General features: G+C 45.1%; 1 protein-coding gene across 2 annotated transcripts in view; it reads right to left on the reverse strand.

The window, feature by feature from the left end:
- GAN (gigaxonin) overlaps nucleotides 1–23,759 on the reverse strand; it is a 59,118-nt gene that overhangs the window by 25,898 nt on the left and 9,461 nt on the right. Inside the window, exons 2-5 of one of the 2 annotated variants that reach the window (XM_047709980.1) lie at nucleotides 7,127–7,241; nucleotides 4,492–4,842; nucleotides 2,294–2,511; nucleotides 1,954–2,075 (exon numbers count right to left, since the gene is read on the reverse strand). In XM_047709980.1, the coding sequence (XP_047565936.1) occupies nucleotides 1,954–2,075; nucleotides 2,294–2,511; nucleotides 4,492–4,842; nucleotides 7,127–7,241 (806 nt within the window). The remainder of the gene's footprint in view (nucleotides 1–1,953; nucleotides 2,076–2,293; nucleotides 2,512–4,491; nucleotides 4,843–7,126; nucleotides 7,242–23,759) is intronic. The other variant, XM_047709981.1, reaches the window with a different exon arrangement.

The raw sequence follows: 23,759 nt of genomic DNA on the forward strand, positions 1-23,759 counted from the left end.
TCATTAAGCGGAGGGTAAATGAAAAGAAATCATAAAGAAGGCAACACACAGAGAGGCAAAAACATGGAAAACAAAACAAAGCAGAGGTAGGAGGCTAAGGACAGAGCAAAAAGGTGTAGCCATGTTTAATCGGACTTCCAAAAAAAGCAGGGGGAAAGAGGACGATGGAGCAGAGGCAATACCTGAAGATGTAAAAATGAGTAAGAATTTTCCAGATCTGAGGAAAGACCAAGCCACAGGGTCAAGATGCCCTAAAATTCTATATCCAGCACAAGTATCCTTTAAGAATGAAGGCAAAACAAGGACATTATTAGACAAAGAAATCAGTGTTTGCTCCCAGTAGACCCACAACAAAGGAAATTCAAAAGGATGGACCTCAGAGAAGGCAAATAATCCTAGATGGAAGGTCTGAGGAGTAAGAAGGAAAAACAAAGAAAGTGGTGAATATGTGGGTAAATCTACACACTTTCCCTCTCTCTCCGTATGTTCTGAATATATATATATATATATATATTCAAATATATATATATATATATATTCAAAACAGATGAATTCAAAACAGATGAATCAAACTTATTTATATGTAGATACTTATTCATAAACAGTCATATATTTTAATACTGCAAGACTGTGAAACAGTAGAAATGCACTTAGGCTTTTATAACTTGAGAATACAGGCTAGGGTATCTATGATGACTTTCAAAGGAATAAAGACAAAGAATGTAACTTCTAACCTGGAAGAGAGGGCACAAAGTGAATGACCCCCCCCCTCCCCAAAAAATCCATCAACTTAAAAAAAAAAGGCAGGAAAAGAAGAAACACAGTACTGGCTAGACAAATAGGAACCACTCAATCATGTCACAGCTTTGCTCGGTACAACCAGACACGACCCCATCCTCATTGTTCAATGTTTCTGAAATACCAACCCCTCTAGGAAATCTCAGAAAATCTGTGATACAGGTGTGTGTGTGTGAAAATTTTGAATAGGTGTACATATTAAGGGAAGGAAATGTAAGGAAGCTAATTCTGAGAAGAGAGAACAAGAAAATCAGACTCACATCCTGTCAGCTACACTACTGCATTCGCTGCTTATATTATTATTGACAATAAGTTCAACCATCTTGGAACCCAAAAAATGATTCCATTTCTGTACTATAGTATAGCTTCAGCCATTTCTATAATATGGAATGGGATGGTATACCTTTCAAACTCTTTAAAATAATGTTAGTGGGCAAGCAGAGACTATACAGTATGAAGGATTCCAGGAAGACTGTTGATAATAAGTGGAATTTAGTGAAATGGCACTTATGGGTGAACTCAGAAGAGCAGAGCAAGGTGAAAAGAAAGGGAACAGTCAGAAGGCCACAAATACAATCTCTCCTATCACCTCCTTGAGTGAAAGCTTTGAATAAGGTAGAGCTGTTTTCAAACTCGTGGAGGTCAAGTGAAACACGCATAATGTAGTAAAGTAACTTAAACCATTGCTAATGTTAAGTACTGTTTTATAAAGTCTCACAAGAAATGCCTGCTTTGACAGAACACCTTTATTTTTCATAGTTACTGTAATTCTAAATTGCATGAATTAAAAAAAAAGGGACTTTTATGGCTCAAGGGAATTCTGTGTTCCGGGTGTGGCCACATAGCTAACGGGCAGTAGGTAAGAGTCACTGAATGTTGCTCTTCTATCAGTAAGTCATCAAGTGAAATGCTCTTCCACTAAAGTCTTAAAAATAGCTACATATTAAAGATTCAGGAACAATACAGACTAACAGAAGACACTCTTCTCCTTACAAAGTCTTGAAAGCGAGAGCTACACAGAAGACGTCATCATGGAGATAATAAAATTATCTCTTAAAATTAAATCTCTAAAAGGTTTTGAGTCATTCCGTACAACCCTGAAATCACATATTTACTTGATCTTGTGTTTAAGTAAAATTGACCGCAGAATGGTACCTGCTGAGAGAACTCCGTGGTTAATTCTTGGCATGCTTAAAGGGGCCAGTTCAATCCAAAGCTGCCTATTAGGGTCATAAAGAGGGCACATACATCGCATCGCTGCTGTTGGTTTCCGTGAACTAAGGAAATAAATAATTGATTAGCAGTTAATGTGTTTTATATAGTTCTGCTTATAATAACTATGACTAGTTTTACTGCTCTAAAGAATGTTTAAAACATTTTTAAAAAATCTATTGCTATTATGCTTAGACACCAAAAACAATACCACGAATTCCTGTTTACACGGAAAGAGCTCTTCCCTTCTACGACCTTTGAAAGGAAGCACATCCATACTTACACTCTCTCTTCTCCGCCAACAGTCACAATGCACTCCGAGTAGCCCCGGGGCTTGAAGTTTGCGAGCATGGCCTCCCCCTGCTGCGGCTGGCTCAGTGGTATGTTGTTGCACTCTCTGACGATTTCTCGTACTAACGGTTCATTGAGCATCTGTTCCCGTAAGTAGCTGGAGTCTAACCCTGAAACCCACAGCGCTGACATCACGTCCTTCATGTGAACCTGCACAGGAAGGTAGGAAGGATGGGGAGAAAAAAATGTAGGACGCAGCACATGGGGTTTTAGAACATGCGCTATCTGACTCACGGAAAAGCCGAAATTGTTCAAGGATCAGTAGTGGGCAAGTCGCCAGCGCCAACCCCTTTCCTTTCTATTTCCCCATGGCCTTAATAAAGACAAGCTTAACTTAAAGAATAATCAGTTCAGATTTATATGTGAGGTATCGCAGAAAAGTTCCAAGCAGCTTTCTTTACACGCGAGAGGGTCACTGGGCTGCAGGGGCCTTATTTCACAGAGTTGGACACGCTAGGAGTTCAATCGCATTTATGGGAACATTATACATAGCAATAGCTTAATTCAGGCCGGGAAAACAGATAATCAAAATCCATCAACATTAACATTACAAGAAAAACAGAAAAGCAAGAGTTCAGAAAAATTCTGAGTACTATGTATTTCTTCATTATTATTGTTAAAAAATACCTAACACATATAACATAAATTATATACCTTCCATGATGGCTCATTAAATTTGATCTCATGGGCTACAGCATTCCACACACACGAGGTGAAACTCCTTAGTAGACTAGTTTTTCTTGGTTTTGGAACAGTCATTTGAAGGTATACTGTTCCATGTCCTGAGTGGTAAAGCCAAGAGTCCAGGAGGAATGAGCTTCAGATTGGCCAGAGGTTGGACTGCCTCTAGTTTCCGCGGCAACCTCACCGGGACAGCTAGTGACTGTGGTCTCTCTGAGCAGCAGGGAACTGAGAATTCTTCTATCTCCTTTCCTCATCTACCAAACTAATGTGGAAAACCAAACGCGAGCTGTACTGCCTGTCCTGAGACTACAACCACACAGGAGTGTGGATTTCTTTTTCATTCCTGTGTAACAGTTTCCGTCTGTATTACAGTAGTCCACATTTTCTAAATAAGCCTATAGAATTTTAAAAATTACAAGACCGTCACTAAAACCGAAGTCAGCAGTTGCTGAGAACCACTAACAATGCGATCATACATTTTGAAAACTTCCCTGACACCTAACATGGTTCTTTCTTCACATACAGCAATTGAAGCTGGTGTCTCTCAATATTGGACTTCGAGCTCTGTGATTCTGCTCCCTCCCCCACTACAGTGACAGTTTGGATCTAAAGCCTGGTATTCTCTGAGACCCTTCCTTCTCAGCTGTTGCTCCCAGAATCTTCCCCTCTGACTGCACTGGCCCACTGCAGAATGCTCTCTGGCCTTCTGCTGAGTGCTGTCAGTCACTCCAGGGAGAGCCCACACCACAGAGTTTCCTGATGTCCACTCCCCTGCCCCCTCTGCCAGAGCTGTGTGGGTCCCTCTCACTTTGCTGCCCACATCAGAGTCCTGGGTCCGCCCAGTAATGGTGCAAAGATGGGTGCTGAACAAGAGAGCGGGAACCCTGAATTTCTAAAGTCCCCAGCTTAAGCTTGAAATGCATCTTCCCGCTAAAAGAAATGCAGAAAGGATATTATGGTCCTTACAAGTATTAATATTCCCATTGGCATATTACGAGTTTCATAAGCTTTTGTAGTCTGGTCTGAAAGAAATAACCACTTGATCCTATGTAATGGCCCTATGTAAAGATGCACCACAGACATCTTTTACCTTATTTTTGTTAAAGATTTTATTGGAGAGAGAGAAAGCAAGAGAGGGCATGGGGGGAGGGGCAGAGGGAAAAGGAGAGAGGGAAGCAGACACTCTTCTGAGCACAGAGCCCGATGTGGGGTTCGATCTCAGGACCCCGAGATCATGACCTGGGTCGAAATCGAGAGCTGGAGGCCCAACTGACTGAGCCACCCAGGCGCCCCCAGACATGTTTTAGATCACAACTCGGTAAGCCTTTCGAGTTGAAGGGGAAAGAGAAAACACCCACATGGTGGAGCCCATCAATAAATGAATGAGCGAGCGGAATCAGGAAGGAAGCAAAAAGGCAGTCAGACCACGTTATAAACCACAGGTACCTTTCTCAGTTCTGTGTCATGTGCTATCCATCGAATTACCGCTTCAAACACGTATCTTTCGTTGCCGACATTTAACTTCTCGAGAGAAATCACTTCTTTAAGCTTCTGCGGGCTGAGTTCTAAGAATTCTTCTGTGCTGCTGACGTCGCGGAAATGAGTCTCCAGGTACTCCGTGGCCAGGTAGTGGACGTGGTGCAGGCAGTAGTGGAGGGCGAAGTCACGGATGCCGATGCAGTTCTCAGCAGCGATGCAGCCTTCCAGAAACTCACAGCACAGCGTTTTGAGATCCGTCAGCAGGAGCAGGTCCGCTGCCTGTACAACATCTTGGATTGTATCTTCGTTCAGCCGGATCTGCAAGAGTATCATAAGTATTTCATGCTTCGATGTATGTATTTAGAGCCCAGACTGCTAACCTATTAGCTGAACCACATGAAAGCTCCCCTTCTGTGGGCAGTTTCACACACTCTAGCCTGGTGCTTCTTTTTCAAGAGGAGCTTCAGGAGCTTCCTGGTGAACAGAACGTGGCTGGTTGACTTTTCCTTGCACTGCCCTTGCCTTACCCACATGAACTATCACGAACCCTTCCCAGGTACACGGTCCACGTTGCTCGCTTCTAGAACTAAATGGCTGAAATGCTTGGGAGGTGGACCGTGCCGCCTTCTGTGGTAAACTGAAGAGGGTTTCTTTAAATGCCATCACCCAAACTGTGGCAAATCCTGCCTCCAGATACGCCATGTTCCGTCTTTTGCCGGATGGCATGCCAGACACACCACACCAGCCCCTTGGAGAGGGGAGGGCCACATCATTCCGAATGCCAAACATCGCATTTGGTACAACACATACACCCTGGTCTCACAGCTACTTTCTGGAAGAAATCCCTAAGGTAAGATTTCTTTGTTTATCACGATGAACTTCATTTTTCCTTAATCTTCTGCTGCTTCTTCCTTCCACCGCTTGCAACACACAGGTGATGTGAAGAACCAAGCCTCAAAAATACGGCCACAATCACAACGCTCCAGACTCTCCTCTCCCACAGAACGGATGCTGGTCCAACACTTGGAAATGAGGAGGGGCTCCAGAGTACAGGAGAGCAAGTAAAGTACTGTCCCATTTCACACACTGTGTACCGCAGATACAGAAAAAGAATGTATGACTGCCAATCACCTTATAAAGTGAGCAACAAAACTGTGGAAAGAAGTGTGTCGAGTAAGTCACAACTAAGGGGAAATCTCCCATTTACTTGACATATTAAGTTCAGCCACAGGACAGCAAATGGCTGTACGCCGGTCAGAGGCAGGCATGCAAGAAAGCATCCACATTCCATCCTGATCAAACTGAACTGCCAGGTCAGGAGTCCGTTCTAACTGACACTGCAACTATGGCTGTAAACCATAAGTAATTTTTTTTGGTCTATTTTTCTTTTCTTAAGCCATAAGTAATTTTAACTGGGAACTAAACACAGAAGTCAATCTGTAAGTAAGGTTTCAAGATTCAAATCCAAGCCTGAATGGGAGTATGTTCTTACTGGCTTATAACTTGTTATAGCTGCTGCTGAACTGATTTTGAAAAGTTAGAGGACAGGCTGCTCCTCAGCCTGGTTTTGTGATGCTTCCGTATCTTTAATACTTTAAGGACTGTCCCCAAATCAATCTAAATTCATTTATTTAAGCATACACATAACCTTACATGCACCCCCACCCCCGTGTTCAGAGCAAAGAGAAGGGGTAACATCATGAAATTAACCCAAAAACTTCAAAAAGAATGGCAATCACCGAGGTTGACCAAATGAATATAACCAGAGAAGGCAAGCAGTATGTTAGAAAACAGGTAGGAGGTGGCTCTTACAAACAGGAAAGGTAAAATAAGATGAGGAAGGAATACGGGACAGAGTAAGAAAGAAGCCCTCGAAAAGAGTAAAGAGAAAATGTATTCTCACATAACAAAATGTAAGATACACTAACTTCTTCCTGTTAAAAAATGAGCACCAGTTCAACCTATGATTATTCATAAGAGCCCCCATGCTACACTTTAAATCATGAAATCTGGGGTAGGGGCCTTGAGGATGGTAAAGAAAAAGAAAGAAGTCTAATCATTTAACACCTTCTTCCCTGGGTTTCATTAAACCCCAGGCAGAGAGATAAAGGGACATCAGCAAGAACGGGGTGTGACAGGGATGTCAGTCCTGCTGACCCAGGCATCATGAATCCAATGCAGGGGCCTGTCATTTGTGTGAACCTCAAACTCTTTATTTCTATAAAATAATTCCCACTGCCCAAGGAAGCTCCCATTTCCAGGTTATGGGGTACAGAGCAAGATGGGAATTAAGGTTTGAAAACATAAAGACAGCCATGAAAGGAGCATCCCAGGTCCCTCCCATCTCACAATGGAAGGTGGAGATCAGAATGATAAATACAAAAACTGGGACTGGGCTAAGATTTTACTCAGTCTGCTCTTCTTTTAAGAGCAGGGCCCCAGAAGAACAGTTGGGCAGCATTCCCAGCAGGAGAGATGCATCACGCAGACAATGACAGATGAAGAGGACAGTGTTGCTGGGTCACAGAATGGATGACGGAGACCCTCGCCCTGAGCCTGAGAGGCCTCTACTTAGTCTTCCTCCCTGTGAGTCTCATCATACCTGCCCACTGAAGATGTAATCCAGGATCTCTCTCATAACCATTACCGATATCCCTTCAAGTTCAATCTTATAGGTTGATCCATCATCTTTTGGAGGATTATAGTTTAACTTTGTCCTAAGAAAGGGAAAAAAATGTAAAATTTCTATGAAAGAACAGAAATAGCTATAAATATTTATGTACTAAAACTCTATAAAGTAGATATTTACAGCATATGAACCCCGCCTAGGAAATGTAATTTGTTAACTTTAGATTAATATACATATACATATATTTATAACTTCTGACTACAAAATACTTCTTCCAGGATTCAGAATGCTATTTCTTAAAAAACAAAACAGACAACCATAGCTAAGAGTCACCTGAGTAAGGTTCTCTACTTCACCCTGGGAGCCCCAGCTCTGTTAGGCTTACATTTTTTTTTCATGTATTTAATTATCCAACTATTTTAAATAATGTAATAAGGACACCACAAACATCGCACCCAAAACACAAGCTAGGACCTTGACAAGAACCTGCTTCTACCCAGACGTTCCTTTTAACTATCCATCCCTCTGTTCTCCCCATCTGAAGTAACTATCGTCCCAAATCCCATGTCTGATTTTCCCTTGCTTCTTTGTTATTACTGTACCCATTAAACCACTCTCCTTGTGGCTGTGATCTGTACCGCCCTGTCACTCAGGTGTGGAACACCTCTTCATGTCTGTGGCTATATGTGTTCCCTCTTCTGTGAAACACATGTTAAGTTTAAGTCTTTTGTCATTTTTTAAATGGAGTTAATTGTCTTCATATGGAAGTGTAGGAGTTCTTTATTAGATTCTTGATATTAAACCTCTGGCAGACTTGGCATGTTTGTTTAAGGCAATGAATAATTTGAAGAATCGTTTTACATGGTGAATAAGTTTTTTTCTGTCTTGTTGAAGAACTGGCACCTTACCCAAGGTCTAAACAATGTTCATAATTTAGCAGTGAGGAAAGGTAAGACACAATCTAAACTGCACTTAAGAACCCCCCCATCCCTTGAGGCTGGGAATTGGTTAAATGAGGCAGCTATGGAAGGAGGGTGAGAGATGAGCCAAACACAGACACAGGTTGACAGAGGTAAGAAGGAGCTAAATTCCCAGGTCCTGCCTCCCCATATACACACAACTCCCATTAGGTGCTCCCCACCCAGCTCAGGGCAAGGTAAGTGATTTACATTGTAAAGAATATAAAACAGAGGGTGGGTCTCTGGACAGGGGGGATATCAGACACATCTGAAGTAAAAGCACTGCACAAAAACAGACAGAACAAATAGAATGTTTACATAGTGAATGCTGAGACCATCAATCTTTTTTCCCTCAATTCTGTTCTTAAATGTTGAAAGCCAGAACTACATCCTCCAGGCAAGAAACTAGAAGACTCCTTGAAGGTTCTGACCAGCTCTGAAAGGAAAGACCTAAAGCTATGGACATAGGTCTGCCCCGAGAGCACATGACCTCAAACTTCTGGAGGAAAATTATTTCCAACCTAGATTTTGATAACCAGCCAAACTACCAATCCAATGTCAGGACAGAATAGATATTATCAGCTACACATGGTCCCCAAAGACATTATTTCCCTTGCGACCTTTCTCAGTGTGCTGCTGGCAAATGTGCCTCAACAGTCAAGGGAGCAGATCAAGAAAGAGGAGGATTTCAGTAACTAGAAGACATGCTCCAACAGGGGAAAAAAGGGAAGTCAATGTAGGGAATGGTACGGAATGGCCCTAAGCCAGCAGCTAGTAGAAGCAGAAGGAGGAGGCTGTGGGAGACCCCGAAAAATGAAACTGATGGGATGAAATTGATGGGATAACGTATCTGGAGGTACCAAGAAAGTGTTCAGGCAACCTTGTTTCCTTCCTGTATTTGTCTGCTATTCCTGCCTCTACAGTTCCTACTGAACTAAACAGTTTCACTTAAAAGGTATTTCATTTCTGCTCACTGCACCTTGGGTTTACCTCTATGCCTGACACTTAGTAAATGAGGAGCAAAATTTCATCAATTCCCAACCAAGAGAGAAAAACTGTATTAGTGGTACAGCTAAGACCTAAATCTCAAGTGCACTGTGTAGTCCTTCTGGCATCACACGTGGCACTTTTCACTTCGGATGTCATGACTATCTGTACTTCTCAGTCGCTGTGTTTGGTGTCGACACACTGCCTCTCAGCTCCAAATTCTCCCTTTTTGCATGCTCTGTGAAAATGGATCTGAGCCTCTTAAATAATTTTCCTTTGTCAACTGGCATGACATGAAGCTTTTCGGTAGAGAGCGCCGGAAAGACGGTGCTTCCTGGTTCTGGTCTAGCAGCTTGGAAGGCTCCCACAACACAGCCAGGCTTCGCAGCCTGGAGCGCCTGCGGTGCACGGCTGCTGGCAGCACACGGCAGTCTCCCAGGAGCTCCCACCGGCAGTTCCGACCTCTCGTGAGCAGCTTTCCCAGGCACCTGCGAGGACAGACTTCTGGCAAGTTCCAGCTGTGCGGCTTCTGCGCCATGCAGGGAGCTGTGTGCTGTGTCCTGTCCAAAATGTGTGGAGCTCAGCCCAGGCTGGAGGCTGCTCCTTCTATGGGCTGTTCCTGTATTTTTTAGAGTTTTCCTTACCTCTTACTAGCTAATCCCTCTTAACTCCAATCTCTTGCTGCAGTTTATTATTCTTTACCATTAGGCTTTCATTTTTGAAGTTACCATGTGGACTTTTTCTCCCAACGAGATCCAGGCTGAGGAAGTTGCTATTCAAAGGCTGCAAGCCTTTGACGGGAGGAAGCGCGCATGTTGTGGACGGTGGCAGGAGGAGAGGGACTGGACTGGGGAGAGAAGGAGCTACAAGCAGACCTTTCCTCGCTGCCCCCTTTCAGCATTCAACCATGTGACTGCATTGTTGCTGCGTTTGTGAGGTTGACTACATTGTCCTATGCTTTCACAATCAGAGTATAGTCTTCCCCCTCAGCGCGAGATGGCTAAGAGGACAGAAAAGAGATTCCTGTAGGTATGTGCGCTGGCCATTTCAGTCGTCTCTAAAATCAAACCCTTTTCAAAGCCCAGGAAAAATCAATCATTGTAGATGTTCAGATGTCTCTAAACATCTGAGGCCTAAATTACAGAAGTTTAATTATGGTTTAAATTCAGATCCCTACACATGCCCCCAAACTTTCCCATCCTCCTGTCCCACGTCGGATCTCTCCTGGTACCATCGGTGCACGTTCCACTCCTACCCACCTTGTAAAGACTGGTGAAAACGACAGTTCAACAAAGAGTTCTCCTTATCACTCCACCCTGCCACAGGCTGCACCTGTACCTTCACCTCCATGCAGGTAGAAATAATTTCTCCTGTTACAGATTTCCCAAGCCCTTTATATTACAAGTTCATCAAGTTCTGCTGTGAGTATGGTATTTAAGTACATATCCCATTTCCCATCTCCTTTATTTAACTGTAAGTTCCTGGAGGCCAGAGTCCTCTTCATCACTGTAACCTGACAATGGAGCCCAGCAGTTCACAAAGAACAGAAGTTCAACAGTTATTTGTAAAGTAAGTGCTGGAAGTGATAATGGTCTTTAAATAGTCACTGTACTGTCACATGAGATTTCTTTCCCACATGACCTCAGGTACTGTGAAGTGGAACCAGAAGTGATATGAGGAAGAGCGTCTCATAATCGCACCTGTCCAAGGCTGAAAGGACAGAAGCGCAGCATTTCTCAAACTTTAATGTTCATCAGGGTCACTAGGGGTCTTGATTCAGAAGGTCGTGGTGGTGCCTGAGTTTCTGCATTTGTAACAAGGTCTCATGCAGCACAGATGCTGCTGGTCTCTAGACCCCTCTGAGTAGCAAGGGGTTAATCGATGCTTCCCAAATAACCACGGTGTGTTTGGTACTTGTAATCCATCCCAGATGAATACTTTGTAAGATATAATAAAAGTTTATTATAAATAAAGCAGAATGTACCACACGGCCACTCCAGCTATTAAGACTAGACTGCATATTTGAAAGCTGCCAAGACAGTAGATCTTACAAGCGCTCATCACGAGAAAAAAAGTTTGGTAACTATGTAAGGTGACATACATAGACTTACCACGGTGGTCGTTTTGTAATGTATACAAATATCCGAATCGTTATGTCATACACCTGAAGCTAACACAAGGTTATGTTGCTTATACCTCAATTAAAAAATGAAGGAATTATGAGAAAAATGAAATAAAAAGACACATTAAATGCAGGCCCCAATCATTTCATCATCAGATTCAACAGATATAAAATTACTCTGTCAAATTGCTCTAAGTGCCTAAACGTTTAACCTCATTGGGGCACCTGGGTGGCTCAGTCAGTTAAGCATCCGCCTTCTGCTCAGGTCGCGATCCCAGGATCCTGGGATCGGGCTCCATATCAGGCATCCTGCTCAGAGGGAAGCCTGCTTCTCCCTTTCTCTCTGCCTTCTCCCCAGCTCATGCTTTCTCTCTCAAATAAAAAAATCTTAAAAAAAACAAAAAAACACTCTCAACCTCCAAGCATGTACTTGTATTATGGCGGCTTGTTTTTGGAACGACACCAGTGTGCAGACATTCCTCGTTGGCTGGATGATCCCCCATCTGTCAGGAATATGGTGAAGGCTTATCTCGAGTCTCTTCCAATCCTAGCTGGTAAGAGTCACTCAAATCTGTTTTGAAATAGTCTTGCTTCAGAGGCTACCGTCACTCTTGTTACTGCCTTCTCTCAGTTCTTGGAGAGCCGCTATCCCTTTCCAACTCAGTGACCTCAAATGTGTCTTATTCTCCCTCCTTTTGTCTACCCTTTTTCCTGATTCCCCATCTAAGTCACTAGATCCCTTTAGTTTTTGTCATTCTATCTTACATTTCTTTCCTTCAGGAAATACCTCAATTTGCCCAAAACCCACCAATTGACTGTCCTCAACCTCCAGCCCAGTTTTCTCGATAACTTTCCCCTTTCGAGCTAGAATTTTCTCATCTTGTACATCATCTCTCTCTTCTCTGCTGCAGAGAATTTGGTGAACTGGACTGAATGAGTTAACAAATTAAAAAAAAGAAAAAAAGCTCATCCAAAGCATTAATAACTGACAGTTCTGTTTTGTAAGTTAGCCCATTAAAAAAAAAAACAAAACAGGAGGTAAATCAACTGTTCTTTTCAGTTCTTCATCTCTCCCTTAGGAAGCCATTCGGTCATACCTAAATTTATTGGAAGTAGCAATATCCTTGTTTTTATTACGATATGATGTCAATGTACAAACTCTCTTCTAGAGAAGGCAGCAGTCTTAAAATACCACTTTGAGAATTCCATCACACGTGGAAAACACTAGAAATAACTGAGAGTATCATAAAATTGGGCCTCAGGTGTTCAGATATAAATATCCATGCCTGTCACATTCTTCCCCGGTTTTGTTTCTGGGGCAAGACATTTCCCCTCTCTGCCCCCGCTTTCTCATTTGTAAAAAGAAGAGGTTAGATGAGGTGATCTGAGAGCTCTCCCATCCCCAAACATTTCTGGACAGAACTGCCGAAACAGGCCACTGAGTTCGTGCGCGGACTTGACTTGGGAGGTGTCCCACGGAGTCCTAGAGGGTGAAGCCGCCCCACTCAATCAGGGACTGAGGACTGATAACATGTGTGCCTGTGGGGCGATAACGCAGGGGGAGTTTATTTTTCCTTCAATCACCTATCCTCTGGGCAGGCAAGCATTTATTGTCTGTCCTATTCAAACTGAACAGATGTGAAACAAAATCAATTTTTCTTTTTCTTGGCAACAGTGAAGAGAGATTTTATTAAAAAAAAAATTGTTGGTTCCTAGCTAATAAAGAAGCTGGTATTTTTCAAAATTTTGCATCCATGAAAGAGGCCTACAACCTTTAAGTGAGTGTAACAAAGCCAAAGTAAACTGTTGGTTATAAATAGTTCCTCACCAGCTTCCAATTGCTGACAAAGTTCAATGTGTCTCAACGCCCAGGTAACCAGGCCTGGTTCTACTACTCTTCCAAGAACCACTTCAGACATCACTGAATGAGATTTGATGTGAGGGTGACTTTTCTTCCTCTCTGATGCAAAAGCTTATCTCCAACAAAAGCAAGGACATGTACTCAAATAGAATGCAAGAGAATGTAAGGTTTAAGTCAAGATTTATAGAAATTCTGGGGTGACACATGGGCATTACTCACATGGCTTTAAGTGATTCATGTCGCTTCAAACCGTGTAGCTACTGACAGCAGGCTCTGCGAGATCTGAGCAGAGGGGCTCAGGCTCACCACTGCATTTGCCCATTTAAGCCAAACTCCTAATTCATATTCCTTGGGGGGACTCTGTCTTACAGATGCTTTTTCCCTTTTTCATCCTCATGAGCTCCTAAAAACCACATCAGAAATGGATGTTCAGGGCAGGGGAACTACTCTGTATGATCCTACAATTATGGATACCTGTCATTGAACAGTTGCCTTATCCCACAGAATGTACACCACCAAGAACGAACACTACCGTAAGCTAAGGGCTCTGGGTGACAGTGACGGGTCAGCATGGGTCCAACAACTGTAACAAATGTCCCACTCTGGTGGGGGTACTGATAATGGGGGAGGTTGTGCATGTGTGGGGGCCTGGGATGGATGGGACATCTCTGTATCTGAACCGAATGGTCAATTTTGCCATGAACCTGAACTGCTCTAAAACATAAATTCTATTTTGAAAGTGTATTGTTTTAGTCCCCATTAAACTTAATGAAATATAAATTGCAGGTAATAATTCCATCAACAAAGGCATCCTCCCACAGACAAGGCCTTTTTATGGCCTGCTTTTTTATGGATAGGAAAACAGGAACCTGGCTTTCTAATGGTTCCTGTCACCCAAGAACACCATCTACATGATTTACATGAGTATCTGAGATAGGAGCAAGGGTCCCAGAGGGAAGCCCCACGAAGCCCCAAGGACCAGTGGGCTATGAACCAGGTGCCACAGACCTCTAGGTGGGCTCCCCTCCCCCAACACCGGGACCCACAAAGGCTCCCCAGCCAGCCACTGAGGTGCTCTTCCTATAGGAAGAGTAGGATCATACAGAGTGGTCAGGAGGCGGTGCGGGGAGGAAACCACCGGAAAACTCAGGCATGATGCCGCAGACATGGCCGGGATCTGCCACCAGCCTGACACTGCACAGGGAGAGCAGGGATTTCCAAGTGGGAGTCAGGAAAGAACCAGCAGAGCGGGGGCATGACCACATTCCTCATGTTATGATTCTAGGAGACAGCCTCACTCCCCGCGTGGCAATGCTAATGGAGCTTCGGCTTCATTTTTCCCTTTAATCTCCCTCTGTTCCTTTCTCTTCACCTCCATTGGGCTTTTCTTGCCTAGATGGATTAGTTTTCCCTGTCTTACCATCAAAACTCCCCTCCTCACACAGATGCTGCAATGACTCATAATTTGAATGGATTTTAAGAGTAGCTCGTGAATCCGGCTTCCCAGAATTTTCTGGCAAGCTCTTCTAGAAAAGCAGATCCCTGGGTCCCATCCCAGAGCAACTGAGTCAGGTTCCAAGACTGTGTACATTTAAAAGGTTCCCCCGCTTACTGGGACACATTCCTTCAGCCCTGGAATCTTCCCTTTACCCTGCACTCCCCCTAATCACATGGTTTAATACGTCACTCACTTCAGGTCTCTGCTCTCAAGAGCAGTCCAGGTACCACGCTATCGAAAGTAACACCTCTAGCCCCTTCCCTGCTTCAGTTCTCCACTGAACTTACCACCATCTCATAAACCGCATCTGTTTGATGTATATACCGGTGACGTCAGGGACTTGTCTTGTGTACCACTCTATCCCCTCACCTCATCAACTGCCCAGTACCGATCGGCTCCTGACAAATGTGCGTAGACTTGAATTAAGCGCAGCACACAGCCAGGCTGGGGGACCCCCGGATTTCCCCAGGGCAGTGCCAGTCACCGAAACAAAATGAGTGCGCCTGCAGAAACGGCATTACTGACCAGCCCAAGAGTTGTGAGCTCTCCTGAGCTGCACCCCGCTGGTTCACCCACTCTGAGGGGAGCGGATGCTTCCCCAGCATCCAATCCTTATGTGTGGCAGTCAGCAATTCAAGAACTGACTGTCCCCCAGCTGCAAAGCCACCCGAATGTCCATGGTGCCATCACCTGCCCCCGCGCTGAGGGCAAATGTAAACTGGCCCGGAAGGCTGGCTGCGGGGGGAAGGCTGCGGTCTGTGAGGGACTCCGCCTGAACGGCCGGCGGTCCATCCCTGCCTCACTGCCCTCTGCTCACCGTCACTAGTGCACTGCATGGAAAAATGAGAAGACTAGGGAAGGTTTCTGGAAAACCAAGAGTTTACTGTTCAGGTGTCATCCCACCAAGCAGCTTTTTAGTAATGAAGCTGAAGCAGAACCGTCTCAGGTCTGAAGAGGCCCCTGTCACTGCGCCATCCGTCCCGGACAACCTCCTGACCCGGCCACCGCTGGTAGGCGGCACACATGGGGTCACGGAAACGTCTTCCGTTCTCCTTCTGACAGCACGCCATCCACTCTGAAGATGACAGGCAGTGCTCCTATCTACACCTGCTCTGAGTAAGCATGTCCAATTATATCAGTATCTGCAAGAAACACAACACAAAGTGTGTGCCTTTGAGTCATGTGATCTGAATGAAGGAACAATTTATCTGAAGGGAGATAATGTTTTCAGATAGGAGAACATGCGAGTGTAAACTACCTTCCGCAGGAGGAGAGCTTGAGAAAACTTCCGCAGGGTGTGTGTGTGTCTGGGGGATGGGGGTGAGGTGGGAGGCGGTAGACACGGCACATCCCAGGGCCTGCGGACACACACAGCTGTAAATGACCTCACTTACTCACTTACACCTGCACAAGCACGGCGACCCTGAAGGGAGAGAGAGGCAGAGGGACCAAACCCATAAGAACTGTGGTTCTGGGCCACCGACCTTGCCCTGAGTCCCTCTGCTGGTCCAGGCACAACATCAAACACTAGGGATGGGTTCAGAAATCAGATCTCAACTAGTTGGTGAGCCCCAATCTCGAGGAAATGACGAATCATCGCTTCTAACCCTGGGCTTCAGGTCAGTAAAATGCAATGTTACGAGTTGTTTCCGGGAGTCTAAAGCCTCTAGCATTATGTCCCAGAATAAATCTCTTCCCCGGCCCGCTGGAAGCCTGTTCCTCCCCAGGCCATCCCCATCTCAGGACAGGGTGCTATTCTCCACGCAACCGCGTGAGCCTGACATCAGGAGTCTAATTAATAACAGAAGGAGTGACTGAGTTACAAAGCTTGATACTCAAACTGGTGAGTGAAAGTTGATGAGGCATGGAATACTTCCATCATCTCCAAGTGTCACCCCGTAATTGCTAATCACAAAGAGAAAACCTGTGGATTAAACCAGTGGACGCCATCTTTAACCACGTGATCGACGAACGTCATCTAATGCTGGGACCAACCGTGGTGGGGCTGTGACGGAGTACACGGAGGAGGATGGGACGTCACTCCCATGCTATTCTTGCCACAAATGCAGAACCACAATCTAACTGGAAGAAGTCAAATAAACCCAAGTTCCTTAACTGTCTGCCAAATAACTGATCAGTACCCCCTCATACGTGCCAAGGCCAAGAAAGATAAGGGAAGACTTTGGAACTGTCACAGGAGGGACAGAGGAGGAGGCCAAAGGGACAAGGCAAGTGAATCACTATAGATACTGTGGAGTGGGCGCTGTGCTAAGCAAAAGGGAGGCAAAAAGTCAGCTCTCTAGGGAGAGTTCAGAAAAGGCTTCCCAGAGGTGGCACCTGCATCGGGCCTCAAGTGAGTGTTTTACACCAAAGAGGAGTGGCAGCAAAGGCAGTGAGGTATTAGGTATTGTACGTCCAAGGAACGACAGGGGCGAGCAGGTTAACAAGGCTGGAGAGAGAAGCACATGGGGAAGGAGGGTGGGGACAAGCCAGCTTCTGGAGGACCTGCACGTGCGCACGCGCGCGCGCGCACACACACACACACACACACACACACATGGACTTCACCTCAAGGGAAATGGAACTGTACATGAGGAATTTTTAAAAAATCTTTTTATTCTGAAATAATTTTAAACTTACATCAAAGGTTTTAATCGTAGAGTTCCTGTATCCCCCTCCTCGGGTGGCTTCCACGAATGTTAGGATCGTAAATAATCTTAGTACAACTATCAACACCAAGAACTAAAGACTGGTATAAAACTGTTAAATAAATTACGGACTTTATTCACATTTCACCAGTTTTTCTCCTAGTGTCTTCTCTCTGTTCTGGGGTCCCATTTAGGGTTCCAAACTTCAGCTCATGATTATGTCTCTAACTTGTGACAGTCCTTCAAATCTTCACCTTTCAAGGCCTTGACTCTTTGGTGAGTAGTGGTTAATTATTTTGTAAAAGGTCCCTCAGGTTGGGTTTAATTTCTTAGACTGATTATGTACTTTCAGCAGGAACCCTACAGAAGTGAGGTCATGTCCTTCTGTGCAGCATTTCACGATGCTGATGTGTATGAGGTCAACCTCGGCCACTTGGCTATAATGACGTCTGCTGGGTTTCTCCACGAAGAACTTAAAGTCACTATTTATCCCTTTGTTACTATTAAATCCACCGAAGAAGATAATTTAGAATATACAAATATCCTTTTTTAAAAAGGATTTCATTTATTTGAGAGAGAGCATGAGAGAAATCATGGAGAGGGAGGAAGAGGGAAAAGCAGGCTCCCTGCTGATCGGAGAGCCTGATGCAGGGCTGGATCCCAGGACCCTGAGATCATGACTTAAGCCAAAGGCAGACGCTCAATCAATTGAGCCACCCAGACACCCCCAAATATCCTTTTTCTCTTTAAGTCTTGTCCACTAGTTTCAGTATCCACTGGTAGATCTTGCCTGTAACAATTATTATCGTGCTCAAATGATTTTCAATTCTTTTATTCCATCTATACTTATTAATGGAAATTCTTTTGTAAGGAAGAGTTATCTCAGGACACCTTGGTGGCTGAGTCAGTTAAGTGTCCAGTTCTTGGCTTCAGCTCAGGTCATGATTTCAGGGTCGTGAGATCAAGCCCTGTGTCAGGCTCTGTGCTGGGCATGGAGTTGGCTTATGATTCTCCCTCTCCCTGGGCTTGGTTGGGCAGGTGTGTTCTCTCTCAAAAAAAATTTTTTTTTATAAAACTGAACAATAAAAGCTATCTCTTCTCCTACTGATTCACCCACTCATTCATTTACTCAGGCCTACACACGTGGATATGTATTACATTCTATGATTTATGATCCAATGTTACGGATACTCATTTCCTTGTTCAAACTGCCAAAGCTTTGGCCACTGAGAGTTCCTTCCCATTGGCCCTCTCATCTTTTGGACACCTCCTTACTTTCTGGCACAAATACTCTAGGCTCCTGGTGTATTTTTCCTGCTCCAGTACCTGCATCAACCTCATCGCGGAAACCATTAGTTCTAGGTATTATCTAATTACATTCTAGAAGCATCAGCATGGCAGCAGCAGCATGGAGGACTGATGGGGACAGAGCATGGAGGCAGACAGACCAGTTCTGTCACCTTTCAGAACTAGTAACAGCTGGAATGTGAGCAGCAGTGACGGTGAAGAGGAGACAGGCTGCAGTTGTGAGAGGCCAAAACCACTGGCCGTGGCATCACGTATGTGTGTGGGGGGCACATCCCCAAGGTCTCTGAACTTCTCCCAGGGAGTCTGGCAGTATACTGACCACCCACCTGGGGGAGGAGAGCTGGCCTGGGGGTGGGTGGGGCAGAGCAGCCCTGCAGCAGGTTGTCAGGGATATTAGGCCTGGTGCTCAGGAGAGAGGCCGAGGTAGCCACATCTCTGGAGCAGATGATGTTGTCAGAGAGTGGAGGGGAGGTCAGAAGCTTGTGCCACATCACATATAGGGACAGACAGGGAGGAGAGCCAGAAAAGCCGACTGTAGGGGAAATGGGACAAGCGGGGTCACAGAAGCCTGGAGAGACCAAGTGTCAAGAAAATGACCAAGAGTGATAAATATAGCAGATGGATTGAGCTGGATAAACACTTCCAAGTTTTCACCAGATCTGGCAATCCTATTTAGCAATTTGAAAAAACGGGTTTAATGGAGTGATAAGATAGGAGAAGAGGTAAGAAAAAAGAGGTGGTAAGACCGTGGAGAAGATACGTAGACACTCTAGTTTGAAGAATTTCGTGCTTGTGGGTTAAGCACGTGTTAAGCAGGTGGTTAAGTGTCTGCCTCTTGATCTTAGCTCAGGTCTTGATCTCAGGGTTTTGAGTTCAAGCCCCACGCTGGGCTCCATGCTTGGCATGGAGCCTACTTAAAATTAATTAATTAATATTAAATTAGATTTTTTTTAAAAAGTCATGCCCTTGTTAGCAGAGGACGCAGAGATACATCCACTGGACATCTGCACGGCCGCCACACACCAGGCAGTGGAAGCGGCCCAGGCGTGCCTCTGAGCCGAGGGAAGGAGCCAGAAGGGAAGGGAAAAAATAAAAGATACAGAAGGAAGACGACAATGCAATAGAACAAGCACCCAGAAGAAAGAAAAGATGGGAGGGTGGGCCGGGGAGAATCAGCCTGGACTGCGGATCTCCACTCCATCGCAGGCCAGCCTGCAAAGCATTATTCTATGATTTAGACAGCTTTAAAGGTGATCTTCCGAGTTAGTCCCTATGTGCAAATTCTTTAAAAAATTTAATGCTCTAGGGTCAACAATCAACAAACTACAACCTATAGACTGTTTCTGGAGGGCCTCTGGGCTAAAAATGGTATATTTTTAAAAGGTTGTTAGAACAAAAACAAAGAGGACAAGGTGACAGAGGCCACTGTGGTCTAAAAAGCCTAAAACACTGGACTCTACAGAAAAACTTCACCAAACTCTCCTCTAAATATTTTTATAGTAGCAAGCATACAACATTTAAAAATCTGGTCTAAGAGATAGGCCAAACAGCAATAACTTTGAGAAAACACTTGCAAGAGTGACAAGGCCACGGTGATCGGCCTGAGGGGAAAAACATCAGATACATGGCCAAGGTCTTTCCGTGATAATCCAGTCTTCCTGGACGGTGATCTGGTTTTATTCTCCAAGAAAGAATCTGTTCTAGCTTCAGAAACAGATGTATTGGGCACACAGCCCCCAAAGTAGGCTTACATGTACCCACAACAAATACAAAGAAAAAAGAACCCCCCCCCCTTTTTTCCCCTAATTTGTTTATTATAGAGTTGCTATTCGGAAGAAAAAAAGAACTGGAAATTAACATGTCAAAGGGAAACAATAAAACGAGTTGCATCATACAGCAAGATGACATAGTACAACTCGCTATTAAAAAGGATGAACAGGGAGTGGGACTGAGCTGTAAGGAGAGGGAAAGCTCTCGTGCAAGTGACAGGTCTACCTGGGAGATGATGATGACGACGACAATTAAGTACACTGTTCAGAACCAGAATAAAGGCTCACATAATAACTCTCACGTGATCTTCCGTGATTTTTTGTGTTAAAAAAAAAAGTTTCTTAAAATTTAAACCTGGTTCTTGTAATTTTGCAAGTAAAGCAATCCATAAAATTTACCTCTCAGAAGACAAGGTTTGAAAATGCATGTTAAAATTTTAAGATGAGTTCAAAGGCAGAATCATGATGCAGCAAACTTGTGAAGCAAAAAAATTCCTCTAGAATGAAACAAGCCTGAGCCCTCACTCCGGTCACACCCTGACCTTCTGGAAATGCACATAAAAGACAGACATTCGTGCCACAACCTGTCAGGACAGCTCCAGATTTTCTGCTCAGGATGCATTTCTAGACGCTATTTAAGAGAGGCGCCTTCTGCGCCCTTTGAAGACCCCGTGCACGCGGTTCTCCCTTTGGTTTGGGGGCACTTCTGACACGGATTCTCTACGGGGAAGCTGGCTTCTCTGCCTCTTTTTCGCGGCAGGATACGAAGTACCACAGAACTTTTGCTTGTCTACTCACCTTCTGTTCCCTCCTTCCCAACGTTAAGAGAAGGAGGATTTATGCTCCTAAATAATATTCTCCTAAAGGAGAAGTAAGAATTTCTATGAACTTGTTATTGTGTTTGTAGTTATCCTTTCAAAGCAGTTTCAAACCAAAGCATGAAGTGAAGGTTAAGAAACGGGGTTTTGGGTTTGTTTTTTTAGTTTTTGGTGTTTTTTTTTCTCCTTTTTGAGGAAGGAGATAGTGGAGGTAGAGAAAACCAGAAACAAAACACAGCCTCCAACACGGCCCTTCAGCTCCCTTTCCTAAAGGGTGGGCTGAGCCCCTCTCCAGCAGCTTCAGCTGCCTTCTTGCTTCTGGCGTCTCCATAATTTACAATCTACTATTATAAACTTCACCAAACTACTTGAAACTCAAAGTGCCTTCCAAAATGTTGTCAAGGGAATGAATGCTTCTCAATGAATTCTTTAGTCATGTCGTAACAAAAGTGCTCTCACTAGAGCTGCTCCTTCTGAATAAAGAATTTGGTCCCTTCTTCTCCAGGTTTCTTGGCACCAGAAATGGCTGGTTGGGTTGACTGTGCATCTAAAACGGGGCAAATTAAAGACTCTCTGGTAGTAACTTCTGTCACAGAATGGTTGATTCTGTCTCTCTACCCCATCCTCAGCACACAGTCACTCAGTAAAATGTTACAGGAAAGAGTGTCAGCCTGTCTGGGAGGAGCGTGTCCGGCATCCTGGACTCTGACCTTCCGCGTCTTCGTCAGGACTTACAGACAGCAGTCAACTCAGTGCTCTTGTGGAGGGGCTTTCCGGTAATGAGCTTAGGGCCTCTGGCCCTGGAGATAAAGACGAGGGCTCTGAAAGCACCCAGTGCACCTGTCTATTCTAATTCCCCCCACGGAAGGAAAGACAGGCAGTGCTGAAGGCACATGCGATATGCTAAAGGAGTCTGTAGGAGGGAGCGACTGTTTGGACTGTTTGGCCGAACTGGGAGAATGTGAGGAAGGGATATCGAACCGGGGCCTGAAGGAGGAGTACAAATGTTATCTGTCACAAAAGAGGAGGTGAGGACGGCACAGACAAGAAATGCCGCAAAAATAAACATTCATATTCACAGATCTGTGGAGCACTCGTAGAATTTTCAAGAACCAGAAGAATATAAGGAAGATGTTTATTCAGCAATGTTACCCCAAGTTCAACACAAAAACAGAATGTTATGCTTCCCACTTTCTTTAGGCAGCCAGGCTTGAAATCTGCTACCTCCTCCTCCTCAGTCCCCACATTCAGAAAACGGCAGGCTGCTTTCTTTCCTAAGCGTGGATACCGGCCTCTACCTGGTGCCCAGGACGCTGCCACGGCGAGCCGTCCCCATCAGCCAGCAACTCCAGGGCCCCCTGAGCCCTGTGGATATACACAACCAAGTCACCTTCCAAGGCTCCAGTCATAGTACTAGTGCTTAATGAGTACATGAAATCTAAACTTGTTAGCTGGCACTCGAGAAGCCCGCTCTCACCTGCCTGTCCATCCACACTTGCCACCATCCCTACCCGAGCCTCCAGTCCAGTCCCATCAGTCTACTGACTGCCTGGGCACACACCTTCTGACGCTGTGCTTAACCTCTCTCCTGCCCCACTCACCTGCTAGTCCTTCTCTTCAAGGCTTTGTCCAAAGGCTTTGTTTTCCCGCATGAAACCTTACATGACAATCCAAGTGCTCTTCCTCTGCACAACTCCTAGAGCCACAAGCATCTATCTATACAACTAAAACACAGTCCCACACCTTGGGACTTGTCTTTGCACAAGTAAGCTGTGAACTTTGAGAACAGAATCTTTTAAAGCTATTCCCAATTTAATACTCACAGTAAGTGATAAGCACTGTTGACCGGTGAACCTAGCCTCTCTTGAGGCGTCTTCTCACTGACAAGTCCTATCACCACTGCCCCTAACTCAGGCAGTTTACTCTGACTCTGACCAACCCTAGTCCAGGGAGGGCCTCCTTATTTCCCGTCCCAACAACGGCAGCACCCTCCTAAGTAAGAGTACATCTCCTCCTTCTTATAAGCCTGTGTCTACCCATAACCTTTAAAACAGGACCTCAACCCCTGCATGGACTAAACTATGTTGGGAGAATATATTGGGTCCTGTCCCCACACCCCAGCACCTCCCCAGTTGGCTCCCAATACACATCCAGCAACTCAGGGAAATGCTACAGTGAAAGTTTCAACTCACTGGAGGGCAGAGTGAGCGCCAAACCAGGACAACAGGCCCCGCCTGCCCCTCTAATCTTGTTTCATGCCTTCCTACCCGCTGCTCACCATCTCGTCATGCTGATGTTCTTCTGCCCAACCCCCTGCCCCAATCCAGTGTGCCCATCTGTTCTGGTCTCTGGACCACAGCACTTGGTTCCCCGTGCCCCCTGAGCTACGCACCACCCCCAACCCCCCACTCCTGCTCAGGTCAAATCCTCCTCTTCCACCTACAGACGCTCAGAGGGGTGCTCCTTCCACCCGGACCAGCAGCAACCATGTCCATCCCTTATATCTCTCTGTGGCAGACGTCTTCACTGTCCGCCCCCTCAGATGGACTCAGTGGGGGCTGGAGCCCCGGGCGCCCAGGGTACAGCTGTGCTGCACAAAAATGCTCAAGAAAAGTTTAGTGAATGAACGAGCCTAT

Source organism: Lutra lutra, chromosome 17 (assembly GCF_902655055.1).
Source record: "Lutra lutra chromosome 17, mLutLut1.2, whole genome shotgun sequence".
NCBI lineage: Eukaryota > Metazoa > Chordata > Mammalia > Carnivora > Mustelidae > Lutra > Lutra lutra.